General features: G+C 40.1%; 1 protein-coding gene across 7 annotated transcripts in view; it reads right to left on the bottom strand.

Moving 5' to 3' along the window:
- PRPF4B (pre-mRNA processing factor 4B) overlaps positions 1-13,395 on the bottom strand; it is a 42,346-nt gene that overhangs the window by 15,862 nt on the left and 13,089 nt on the right. For all 7 annotated transcript variants that reach the window (XR_006414151.1, XR_006414152.1, XR_006414153.1 and 4 more), the window contains exons 3-7: positions 12,848-13,018; positions 11,866-12,018; positions 7,503-7,584; positions 3,070-3,280; positions 1,980-2,053 (exon numbers count right to left, since the gene is read on the bottom strand). Coding sequence is in view for 1 of the 7 variants with exons in the window: in XM_044424516.1 (XP_044280451.1) it covers positions 1,980-2,053; positions 3,070-3,280; positions 7,503-7,584; positions 11,866-12,018; positions 12,848-13,018 (691 nt within the window). In the remaining 6 variants the exon portion in view is untranslated. The remainder of the gene's footprint in view (positions 1-1,979; positions 2,054-3,069; positions 3,281-7,502; positions 7,585-11,865; positions 12,019-12,847; positions 13,019-13,395) is intronic.

Here is a 13,395-nt window from a genome sequence, read left to right as displayed (position 1 = left end):
CTTTAGGAAAATGTCCAAGGTTAAGACAGCAGGTGACCACCCTTGGCTACCAATCCAGCTGAAAACTTCCAACAATCACATTCGTGGAACTGTACAATTCTGCTAAACAACAATAGTGGCAGCAGCAATACACAGTTTGCCAGCAAGTAACAACCCCTCCAACAACTACCTGAGAAGGACGACTGAGGATGATCTTGGATCTTGGCAGGTATATACTGAAGGAGATGATCCTTCAAATAGTCTGGCCACAAGCTGTTTAGGACTTCGAATGCTAATACTGAATAAGGCTGGGACATGTACTGGCAGCCACTGTAGATAGTAAAGCACTTGCCTAATCTGATCATACTGACCAATCCACATCATTTTTATTGTTTGGACCAGCTGAAGTTTCTGAACCATTTTCAAAGGCAGCCCTACATGCAACACATTGCAGTAATAGAATCAAGCGGTTAACAGAGCAAGAATTAACTGTAGCTAGGCAATCCCTTGATCAAATAAGTATAGTGGTACCTTGACTCACAAACTTAATCAGTTCCAGAACTCTGGTCATGACCCAAATTGGTTGTGAGCCAAGTCAAAATTCCCCATAAAGATCAATGTAAATAAGGCTAATCCATTCTGTAACTGGGGGTTTTTTTTACTCACAAAAATTTGAAGCAAAGTGACAAAGAACAACAAAGATTGCAACCATCTCTCCCTCACAGCGATCCTGCTTGGGGGGGTGGGGGGAGACTGGTGTGATCGTGGCACACTGGGGGGGGGGGGGGGACTGGCACGATCACGGGCACACTGGGGGGGGGAGATGAGTGCGATCGCAACCATCTCTCCCCCCCCACCCAGCATGACCACGATCATGCCCGTGCAGGGAAGGGGGGTGCTCTCACGATCATCACCTGATGCAGAGTTCGTGACCTGCAGCAACATTTTTATGAAATTTCTGTTTGCAACCCGATTTGGTCATGAACTGAGGCGTTTGTGAGCTGAGGTACCACTGTACACAGCTGGTATATCATTCTAAGGTGATGAGAGGTGCTCTGTGCCACCTGTGCCTCTCGTTACAGTACTGGATCAAGAAGCATACCCCAAACACAGTACTGGATCAAGCAGCATACCCCAAACTATGAACCTGATTCTTTAGGGGGAGTGCAACTGTCTCCCTCCCCAAATAAAAGGTTAGTGATGAGAAAGATGCAGCAAGGTAGGACAGGTCATTATTGCTATGTGGGACAACCAGTCAGTACCAGTCAGTCTAAGCGCTACTTGGGAATTTGTGTGGCTACTGGCACTAGCCAATACCTTAACATGCTTGGCAAGAGGGGTGTTTGCTACTCTTGCCAAACAAATCACTGACCAATTCCCAATAAGTGTAATGTGCTTGGTTGGCCAGGTTCAGATGACACAACAAGTTGTCTTTAGTAAAAGAACCCAGAGAACAAGCTATGGGTTGCCACAGTGGCTTGTACACCTCAAACAAGTCAAGCTATGGGGATCAGACTAGGCCTGCACAACATGAGAATCCATCATGGTTCGTCACTTAAGAGTTTTCATGCCATCTGAATACATTCACAGTCAGATGATAGAGCTTATCTGAACTTCAAAAAATATAGTTCTCACTAAAGCTGATAAATGCAAACTTTAGGCTATTTGAATCCTATACAATAGTAAAAGGTAAAGGTAAAGGTTTCCCCATGACATTAAGTCCAGTCATGCCTGACTAGAGGGGGCGGTGCTCATCTCCGTTTCCTAGCCGAGGGAGCCAGTGTTTGTCCGCAGCCAGTCTCCGTGGTCATGTGGCTGGCATGACTAAACCACTGCGCCACCTGATATTAATCCCTAATTAATTACAATAAAAAACGCAAAGAATCACATGCTTCAGCAAATATTAGCTTTTAATTTATTTTTATGTATGATCATTGCTAGATTTTAACTAAATAGAGCAAAACTTCAAGAATACAGAGTATTCCTTTAAATTTACTTACATCAAAATATGCAGCAAACATATCATCTGACTCTGTAAACATGTCAGGAGCTGTGAGTTTCTTCTGAGATGAACCTTTAAAAATATATGTATATTAATCTTAAAGTAGAAGATTAATTAGAAATAATGCAAGATAATCTAACATCCCTTCGGTAATTCACATTGATTGCACGAATGCATTGAAGTCAATCATTTTGCAATGTACTAATTTTTAAAGTGTGCTACCTTACTCTAATAATCCTTAGGACTGATGTACAATTTACAATTAAAATTCAACATAACACAAACACAATGTCAGAGCATATGTATAACTGTTAAAATCAACCAATCTAAAATGCCTGAAAAAATGGTATCTGACTGACACACACACACAAGTGTATCACATCGTTATTTAAAGAAATTTCTAAAGTTGGGGTTTTATCACTGAGGTCTCTGATCACAACCCACCTCACTTGACAGTATGGAACTAATTTCAAAGGGCCTGGAAATTTGAAGAATTCTATCATTTTCCACTACCATACATGTGAATTTATATCTATTACATTGTTATAACACCCTTGAAATACTCCCATATACATTTAAAAATATTAAAAAGAATAACTCTATAAAACACCTGGTGATGCCCCCTCAAGCCCCTGGATGGCTAAGTCTTTAAAAACCTCAAAAAAGAGGGGAGTGTGTTCCACAGATGGGGATCCACAATTGAGAAAGCACCCTCCCTTGTTGCCTCCCTCTGCACTGCCCTCAGAGATGGCACTTAAAGGAAAGCCTCTAACCCCAGATGCTTCTGTAGAACAATACTGTTCAGTCCTATATCTCTCATTTGGGAAGCTTAAGGATGAGGCCACATTTTACTGAGGTGCAAATTGCACCAGAACTTTTTCTGCTGATATGCTCTTGCTTTTTGATGCCTCCACAAGCCAAGTTCAGAAGTGCCCTCAGCCATTATTTAACTAGACTTCTGAGGGTGACAAAGCCCTGCTTTCACACAATCCTAAAAATAAGATCACAAATCTTTTACCCAACATGAGTTTCCCTTTTGATTTTCAGGGGAGGTTTCCTCTTTCAAAACATATAACACAAGTATTTACCATTATTCTGCTCAACTGCCATAAGGTTGTGCTTAGCCTTTACTGAAGCCTCAAAAGTGTCCACATTTTCCCGTTCATACTCTTTAACATCGGCAGCTACCCGTTCAAGAATGTCATCCGGTGAGTTTGAACGACTGCGAGTACTGCTCTGAGGACTGCTTGGTTCAGATGGCATAGACATGTTACTGTCTTCAGTTAAGTACTTGTATTTCTGAAAAGAAAGAACACCATTGAAAAATTATAAAGTAAATTAGTTTTTGCACTGATATAAACTAAGATGAGCATTCAGCACCGAAGGGAAATCCCTTTCTTTTCCTCTTTGCTGCAGCCTCTTGCAGATTTTTACTGGGAGTTCCCTCAATTCCCATGAGAATCTTTCCAGGGAAAGGACAGCAGGAAAGACTCCACTATTAACAGCTATTATTGTTATGCACCATCAAGTTGTCTCCAACTTATGGTAACCCTATGATCGAAAGCCCTCTAAAATGTCTTACTCATGATAGCATAGCTCAGCTCTTCTAAATGCAAGGCTGTGGCATCCTTTATGGAGTCAGTCCATCTCATATTTGTTCTTCCTTTTCTTATTGTCTTCAACTTAGTATAATAGCCTTCTCCAGCAAGTCTTGGCTTCTCATGTGCCCCAAGTGTGACAGTCTTTGTTTCAAGGGAAAGTTCATCAGTTGTTTTGTCTTAGAGCTGATGAAATGATCCACTAAATGAAGGCAACCCTACATTCACAAGCCTTTTGCCTGTCACCATGGTCATATGCCTTTGAATGTACTAGTCTCTCATGGGACAATGATAACTGTGTTACAGTATTTTCTATTCCTCCATACATTTAATTTTTACCCCACCAAAGACTGAACTTTACTCTTTTCCTTTAAGTTTTGGCCAGGAACTGAACTGGCAAGGAGGAGTGCACTGCCGATAGAACATCCAGAAGTTGAATCATATGGTCTCTGCTTTTTCTGGGTTATAAGGGGATATAATCCATTGTAGGATGCCTTTTCTTTTCCAAAATGAACCTTCTTGGTAAGTATCAGTGTCCCATTTTGGGATAAAGGTGCAATGGCTGACTTCCATTTCCGAAGGCATAAAGGATGGTGTAACTCATATCTTTCTCTTGCTCTGAAACAGATTCTTGAGGCAGCAGGGGATAACAGAAGTAAAGGGAAGAATGACAATGTTTATATCAATGACGAATTTCAGCTTGATGGGGACAAACTTAATTAAATTCACTTCTGGAAAATAGGTTGTGGGTCACAAATTAGCAGTAGACAGGGCTGAAGTAACTTGTGGGCAGAGCCAGATACTGTCCACTAAACTTTCTGCAAAATTGGTTTCCAGCACAAATCCCTATCACATGTAGGCAACTGTAAATTCTTGAGTATAAATATTCTATTCTCCAGGTGGCTGTGTGGAAAGCACTCCACTACGGGATATGCTAAAGTTAATGTTCAATCAGGCTGGAACCATAATTTAGAAAGAACCAAATTTAGTATATTCTAAGTACCTCCTGGAGAACTCCCCTTCCAAAATAAGCATCCACTAAGCCATCTCTGTTAATTTTATAATGTCTGGTGAAAGAATCTGGGTATGTTCATGTTGCAGTTTTGCAAAATTCTGCTAAAAGTACACTGTTGGCTGTTGTTGAGTATGCTCTAATCCTTAAAAGTTCTGGGGAGGTATGAGGCCTCAGTATCTGAGAAGATCCCGAGACTTTGGTGGTGGGTGGTATTAATAAATACATACATACATAGCATATTTTTAACCACCAGCCACAGTCAACCTAGATAAATTCTTACCTACATCTGTAAAATGGAAATACAAAAACAATGAATCTGAGTGTATCTTTGGAGAGGCTAGTAGATCTTTTAAAATTAATTTTCCTCAAACACATTTTCTTATTTTTAAATAGCTACACTTGCACAACTTTTTCTAGAGACCCTAGGTGCTTAGGAAGATGCTCACTCCATTCCACTTTTTCTGCAGAAAAGGAGCTTTGACAACTAGCTATTGGAACTTTGGAATCCCTTTAAAATGAAGTTTTGAAAGGGCAATGGGTAGTTTTGGACTGGGATAGATAACTGTGTCAATAAGAAACAAAATACCATTGCCTTGTCCAAATCCTTTTACAGAGTCCAAGAGCTGACAGCTAGCTGGCAAAACACTTTCCAGCAGCAGCAGTAAGGAAGCACTTTTCTGAGCATCTGTAGTCTTGAAAAAAATGCAAAGTGTGCACTGACAAGATGAAAAAAGTTGAGAATCTTAGCATGAATGGGTGTAATCACTCCCCTTTTGCAATCAAAGACCATAAGCATTTTTGGTTTCTCTTGACAACAATCAATCAACTGTAGGGGGGATTATCTGGAGGTAACCCTTTTGTGATAGGTATTGTTTTAAATGGCTCAAAAGAGGTTTCAGTAGCTCTTAAAGGACAACTTGTAAGTTCCAAAACAGGAATAGGTGAAACGTGGAAGAACTTATAAATGCTTCATACAGAAATACTTTTAAGGTGAGGATGTGATTTTAGTGGTAGCTGTCTTGGATTGGAGAGGACCAACAATGTGGCTGGTTGTCTGCATAATGTATCCATTTTAAAATCTATGTTGAATCCATCTTCTAGAAGAGCAGGGAGTTCCTTTATGCCTGTTTATATGCTTTCTTTCTCCCATTCTACCTAGAAAACCTTTCCTGTATTATCCTGTAGAAGTAGAAGATGGCAGTAGGGCATTTATAACTGAACCCATGTTGCCTATGTTGGTGTAGACTGCCCTTTCAGTAGCCGGATGGCTAGCCCTAGCCATTCTGGATCTGGGTGGAAAACTGTACCTTCAGACAGTTTGTTTCAATTTTCAGGCTGAAAATTATGCTCCTTGCTTGGCTAGGGTTTCCAAGAACCACACTCTGCAAGGCTAGAAAGGAGCTATTAGGACTACTGTTGCTCCTTCTTTTGTGATCTTTTACAGCACTCTGGTGTTGAAGGAATGAGCCTAGGAGAAAGTTCTTTCCAGAATTCTACATTGCAATCATTGCTGCTGGTATGTAGAACCCAGCAATCTAATATGGAATGTTTCCATGCTGTTAGAAAGCACTGAAGTATTTTTCTTCACAAAACAGTTCCTAGTGTCAGAATTAATGTCAATCTGGCTTAAAAGGCAGGAAAGAAGGGGCTGGTTTAATAGACTGGCTAGAAAATATGGCATTCTTGGGCAACCTGTTGCCTGTTCCGATTTTGATATAGTAGGTTAATATTTTGGCAATTTGTCCAGCTAGTTAATTTATTGGCCAAAATCTGAAATTATGCCAACTGGAGATCCTACATCTCATAATGCATTAGCTAACTGGCAATTCTGATGGTGCCTAGATGTTATTACTTATTTGAGAATATTTATTTCCAGATATATATCTGAAATGGTTCAGCTAAACTTGGATATGCTAATGAATTATAGTTGAGTATCTTTAAAATTGTGTTTGAGGGGTATAGAATCATGCAGTTGGAAGGGGCCTAGTGGACCATCAGGTCTGACTGCTTGCTCAACACTGGACTCAAATAACTCATCAAGATTTCCACCAGGTTCAACCCTGCTTAGCTTCCAAGATTAGGCAGAATCAGGTACTTCAGGTTAATACATTTTAAAAGGAATATAGATTGGGTTATTAATAGAACCAGAAGTCCTTTCACTCCTGGCAAAGATTTTCAAAATCCTTAAAATTGTCTTTTATAATATTGTTTTATTGAACTTTATGGAATTTTTTAAAAAAGCAATTCAGTGGATGGCCAAACCAAGCTGATGTTCTCATGTCTTTTGAGCCTAGTCTATGAAATCAAATTGAGATATGTCATTGTTTTACTTGTTCCTGCCCCCTTAGAAGTAGACTTGTCAGAAGGGCCATGAAGAGAGAAGACCAATTAGAAAAAAAGATTTATATTTTTTCAGGTAAAGGAAATACAGAGGATATTAGGACTTTAAGAGGAGAATAGATTAAAGTTTGAAAGACAGTATGCAGATGGTAGATGTGTTCAGTAGGAGGAGATGAAAGTTCTGCTCTGGGCAAAAAACAGGGATGAAACCCAGGATTAACAGAATATTCACAAGTTTAGCCATGGAATTCCTGCTTTCCCTCAGTAATAGGGGAAAATAATCCATTGTGAGATGCCTTCCATAGCCCATGGAGAACATTAAATGTAATGTGATATTTGTAACACCCATCAGTGACTAATTTATTCAGCCAACTATCTGTTTTGAAACAGATCTAAGCTACAGATCTCATAGCTGCAACATTTGATCTAATTTCTTGAGTTTTTTGTTCTTCCTCCAACAAATTTTTGTAGCATTTAACCTGAGAATCTGCACTAACTTTTGTGGTATTATCCAACTATAGACTTTGGATTATATTAAATAGTTTCATTTGGAGGCACTGTTACATACCTGCACAATTGCTTGCCTCTGTAATCTTCTTTGCTCTATCAGAGCTTCTTCATCTTCTTCTTCAACATCGAAGTCTTCAAGGCTACAGAAAAATGCAATCTGATTTCTCACTAGACAATGTCACAAAAATTTATACTCCAATACTTTGAGAACAGTACAGAGACTTAGTTCTGAAGTTAATCTAAGGAAATTCAGAGAAGGAACCTTCTCCTTGGAAAGTGAAGAGCCACTCTTGAACTATGCCTAAAAGGGAATAGAGAGTTGTTGCCAAAGAAGAGAGTAATTGTTCAAATTCAGGAAGAGTCAACTCAATTTTAGGAATTTTCTACTTGCCCTCCCATAATGTCTAGGAGAGGTCCCTAATTCTCCAATAAGAAACAGGTGGCTGTTGGGCAGGGGAAAAAGGAATACAGAACTTTGGAAAGTGTCTAGTGCAGGCACTTCAATTAGCTCTAAAGCAGCTGTACTAGTAGGAAAGGAAGGCTGCTTACTTGTAAACCAATGTTCTTCAAGTGGTCAGAGAAAGATTTCCTAGCTAGGTATTTTGGCAGGAGCCCTGCCCTTTCCTTCATGTGGTAGGTGGGAGTCCCGCCATTTTCTCCAGTTTTCATGAGATAGTCACTTGGGCCTCAGAACTGGATATGGGATGGCTGTTTCCAGCCTTTTCTGCACCAGTATGCCATGGTTGAAAAGTTAAGGGAAAGTTATAAAAAAAAAACTTCATTGGCTGATTATAGCATGGTAATTGATCCTGGCTTGGGGCTAGTGGGCAGGTTGTGTGAATGTACAATGACCACTTGAAGAACATTAGTTACAGGTAAGCAACCTCACTTTCTTTTTTGTGGTCTCTGTGCATCACACATGAGGGCAATCAGCAAGCTTACCATAGCACATAGGTGGAGACAGTATCATCAGCAGACTGCTGGTAAGATCACCCATCTGAAAACAGCAGTCTTCTCTGGCTCTCACAATGAGTCAGCAGAGCCAAATGAATGTTGATGTATTGGACTCTGTTGCCATTCTGCATAAGTCTTCTACCGGTTTACCAGTGTGTAGAGTTGTGAATGTAGCTATCACTCTGGTAGAGTGAGCTTTTGGGTTTTCTGAGAGTTCCAGTTGGGCTAGTTGGTAGGCTAGTTGAATAGTCTCTACAATCCAGTGAGCTAATCTTTCTGGAGTTGCTTTTTCTTTTATTCACATAAGAGACAAATAGTCTTTTAGATTAGTGAAATGGTTCATCAGTGATAAATGGCTGTTTCTACTGGTTGGGATAGTGTTGGAAAGAAAACTGGTAAGGTTATATCTTGGTTCAAGTGGAAACTTGAGATAACCTTAGGAAGGAAAAAGAGGTCTAGTTGGAGAACCGCCTTGTCCTTGTGGAAGATCAGGAATGTGGGTCAGTTCAGAGGGCATGCAGCTCACTAGCTCATTTGACCAACATAATGGCTACTAAAAATGCCACCTTCCAGGGGAGAAGGTGGAGGTCAATAGTAGCTATGGGTTTGAATGGGGGCTTTATGACAGCATGTAGAACTAGTGAAAGGCTCTGTCCCAGCAGAATTGATTGGGTTGGAGGTACAAGGTAATGCAGACCCTTAAGGAACTATCTGGTGAGAAGATTCGAGAAAACTGTGTCCCTCTACCTTTCCATGAAAGGAGGATATTGCTGCTAAATATATCCTAATCAAGAAGGGTTTCAAACCTTTGAGATGAAAATCATGAAGGAAGGTGAGAATTTGATGGATGGACGATGTGGTTAGCTCAAAACCTTGTTCCTTAGAGAATTGTTCAATTTTGTTTCATATGATCATCTGGGATCTGCTTTGAGTGCAGCATCAAGGATAAAGTGTACCTCTGGTTTCAGGGGAGCTCCCTTGTCTACTCGGTGACCCTCCATACCATTAGACATAGTGTCTTGATGTCTGAGTGTATGACTAGTCCTCCATCTTGTGATAATATGTCTGGTCTCATGTGGAGTCATGTCAAGTTCTGGCTGGACAGAAGCAGAACTTCTGTGAACTATGCCTGTTGAGGCCAGAAGAAGAGTGTCCCATTCCAATGTGAGGAATGTATTGCCCATGGACCCACTGGCAGCTGCGGCTCAAGAGTAAAACTGGCTGCACACCATATTGTTCGGTGTAGCAAATAGGTCCATGGATGGTGTTCCCCAAGTTGGGAAAAGCTGTCTTACAATTTCTGGCTGCAACTCCCATTCGTGAGTTGGGTCCAACCTTCTGCTGAAACTATTGGCCAGTTAGTTGTACATTCTGGCTAGGTGGACTGCCACAATCATTGTGTTCTGCTCCAAGCACCAGTCCCATATTTGTAGTGTTAGTCGGGTCAGTGATATAAGTCCCGCCTTGTTTGTTTAGATAATACATTACTGTGGTACTGTCTGATGTTATGTGAATGTGGCTGTTCTTGACTAGTTGTTGGAAGGACAGCAGCACTTTTTGCCCTGTGGGGAGCTCCAAAAAGTTGATATGCTTGGTGCATCCTTGACTACTCAATGATCATTGCTTCTTTCCCAGCATAGTGTACTCCCCCTCCCCAAAGATAAATGTTCATTGTTATAGTCAAGTCTGCTTTCTTGGGGTAAAGACAATTCCATTGGAAAGGTTCCCCTGTATAGTCCTAACAAGTGAGATTGGACCATATTGAGCAAGGGATTGTCAAGGGTTTCCATTTAGGGTTTGTCAAGGGTTTCCATTTAGGGTTTCAATCAGTAGGCTCGAAGAAAACATAGCTAGTGCAGTCAAATTCGCAGGTGGGCATGTTGTACAACCGAGACAGTAGCTGCCATTATTTTTAAGAGTCACTGTATTTGGTGCAATGTAGATTTGGCTGCCATTTGGAGATGCAGGGCCAATCTAAATAGAAGCACTGCTCTGTCTAGGGACAAGTATGCCTGGGGGTTCACAGAATTCAGTCTGGCACCAATATAGAGGATAGTATCAATGTTTCGTCATTCACACGAAGTCCTAGTTTCTGTAGGAGACAACATGTAGTGCAGACTGAAGCCAAGTCCATCTCAGATTGGGTAGTTAGAAGCCAGTTGTCTAAGTATGGGTATATCCTAACCCCTTGAATCCAAAGGGGTGGATATACACACAGACTACTGGTATGCATTTCATGAATACTTGTGTGGTTGTGGCAAGATCAAATGAGTGCTGGAGAAAATGGTGGGAGCCCTGTTTTTATATACCACACACTCCTGGTAAATGGCCTAATTAGGTAATCTCTCTCTGATGAAGACCTCATGCAGACACAGAGCCCATGTGTGTGATGCATAGAGATCATGAAGAAGAATGACCACTAGTACAAAGGGAAAGTAGCTGCTTGCTAGTGCAACCCAAGAAGCTACCAAAAACTATTGTTTCTAGAATGGGATAAGACACTGAAGCTCCCTTCTACAACTTCTGACTTGTCCTATCCCAGAACTACTAATTTCAGAAAAGCTTTTTGATTTGCACTAGCAAATACTACTTTCCCATTGCACAAGTTGTTATTCCTACCAATACAGAAGCAGGATTGGATGTTGCCCTTTACTTCCATGAACATCCTTAAATTATTTTGAGATCCAAGCCAAAGATCTACATTCTTTTCCATGTGTGTACCTTCCTATTTTTGTATCACACCCAAGGAAAATATAAGCCCAAGTTTTTTGAGGCCACCACTAAGCAAGATGTAGCCATTAAACTACTGGCACAGAATATGTAGAATCGTGAAAAAACTGATGCTTATAAAAGAGAAAGGCCCTTTATACAATTTTGGCCCTTCAGGTTATAGACAAAATCCTGAAATGTGACATGTGTGTTCCCTAAAGTTTCAGGAATCAAACAACGTAAGGAAAAACCAAATGCACAGATTCACATCAAATTATTGATCAATGAATTTCACTGACTGGAATACTTGGAGTATAGATAAGAAACGTTCATGCCCCTAAAGCAATTCACTTTTAAGCATTAGTTATCAACAATAATTTGTCATATACTGCCTAGGGCACGTTGGGAGCTGTAGATCTTTTTTTTCCGATCTAACCATGAATAGGCTTGCACCCTAAAATAATAAAATCAAACCCATGTCTTCCTCTGTATCGTGCCAATTTTCTTCCAGAAAAAAGGACATGAACAGACATTTACAGCTGAGTCTTAAACATACAAACACTGTTGTTTATGGCCAAAAGCTCTTATTGTGCAGACTTACATGGCTCAAAAAGTATCTTGTATGTGGTACATCAGGTACACATCGACTGTAGCAATTTTAGTCAGTATTAATAATCAAGATTGTTCCCACTTCATGCTGAAAATATTGCCCACTTCATTGGATACCACAGTATGAGGCATTAAAATTTAATTCTTACTTTTCATCTGATGAAGATTCTTGCTCAACTTTCATCCCTTCAGACAGGCTTCCTTTAAATTTATCTTCTATTTTGCTTCTACTCCTCCGTCTATGACCACCCCGTGACCTGGACCTCCTTCTAAGACGGGACCTACTCCGGCGACCCCTATCCCTGAAAGTGCAAATTGTGGGGCGTGGGGAAAGAATATAAAACAGTGAATAATATCTAGCATATATTTCAAATAAAATAACTAATTTCTGGTTATAGGACTGCTGACAATATTTTAACATTCAAATATATTGCCAAGATAAAATAATTCTTAAGAGGGGACATAGCAATTACTGACATGAGACACTACAGTCTGGTGCAGAAGGTAGACTAAATATTTGTTATGGATCAAAGATGGTGTTGTGATTTTTACTCCTAAGGGTTTGCTGGGAAAAAAGTAGGTTAGTTACTTGTCATGACAGCCGTAGGATGTTTAAACCATAGATTAGTTGTGACTGTGTGGAAACAACTGAGCATGGTGCTTCCCAACCATTCACATTGCAAAATAGAGGATCCTTGCTGTGATTTGCTTAGGAACTCCAACCTGTTAAGAGGAGAAACAACCCTGAGTTTTAAGTTAACGAGATGCCATGAGTTAAAACCTTTCCTCAACAATTCCAAGTGCTAGGTGTGGACATTGGCCTAAATAACCCAGGAATGGCTGTATTCTTGTGTGGTTTAGTAAAATGGAAACAAATGAGCAGTTAGGAGCCAGGACACTCATTTCTGCAGTGTAACACCTATCCATGAATTGAACAACATATGGGTGGCTGTTCTTTACAGACTGGGCCAAAGTATCATCAGAAATGAAAGATAACTGTGGAATTGGCTTATGCATACTTGAGAAAGGAGAAGATAATCCTAAGAACTATTAACATACAAGTATTAGCAGACAATCATTCATACAATTTTATTTCTTTTTACAAATCATATAGTACTGCCATCTTCCTACCTTCTTCGTGGAGATCTACTCCTCCTCCTTGGAGATCTGCTACGTCGAAGAGGTGAACGTGATCTTCGTCGAATAGGAGATCTGGATCTTCTTCTAGATGGGGACCATCTAGGTGGACTGGTATCTTTTGATCGTTCACGTCTAGAGAGGATATCTTCTCTAGTTCGTGTTCTTGGAGATGGGAGAACAAATAATGAACAACAGAGGCTTACAGAAAATGGTCACAATTCCTTTTACCATCTCAATCTGAAAGCTGATTAGAAAGAAAAATCTACACAACACATTTAGTCTCAACAACCTACCTTTTTACATGTGTACCTGGATTAAAAACATCATGGGAATGGGGAAATGTAACTGCATAATATAGCATAGTTTATATGACATAGTTTATAACAGAGCTTAAGCTGTTGGGGGTATAGAAATTAATGTAACCTATTTTAATTAGACATTCTAAAAAGCAAATGTAGAACTCAGGAATATCTGAAAGATATTTGGGTTTCCAAACAAAGAAACCACCTGTTAAAATTCTAAATTTTAGAATTTAGCGT

This window comes from Varanus komodoensis, unplaced genomic scaffold (genome assembly GCF_004798865.1).
Source record: "Varanus komodoensis strain SLA01 unplaced genomic scaffold, ASM479886v1 scaffold14_3, whole genome shotgun sequence".
Taxonomy (NCBI): Eukaryota; Metazoa; Chordata; class Lepidosauria; order Squamata; family Varanidae; genus Varanus; species Varanus komodoensis.
Note: the sequence above shows the minus strand (reverse complement) of the source record. Positions and strands in the feature narration are given on the sequence as shown.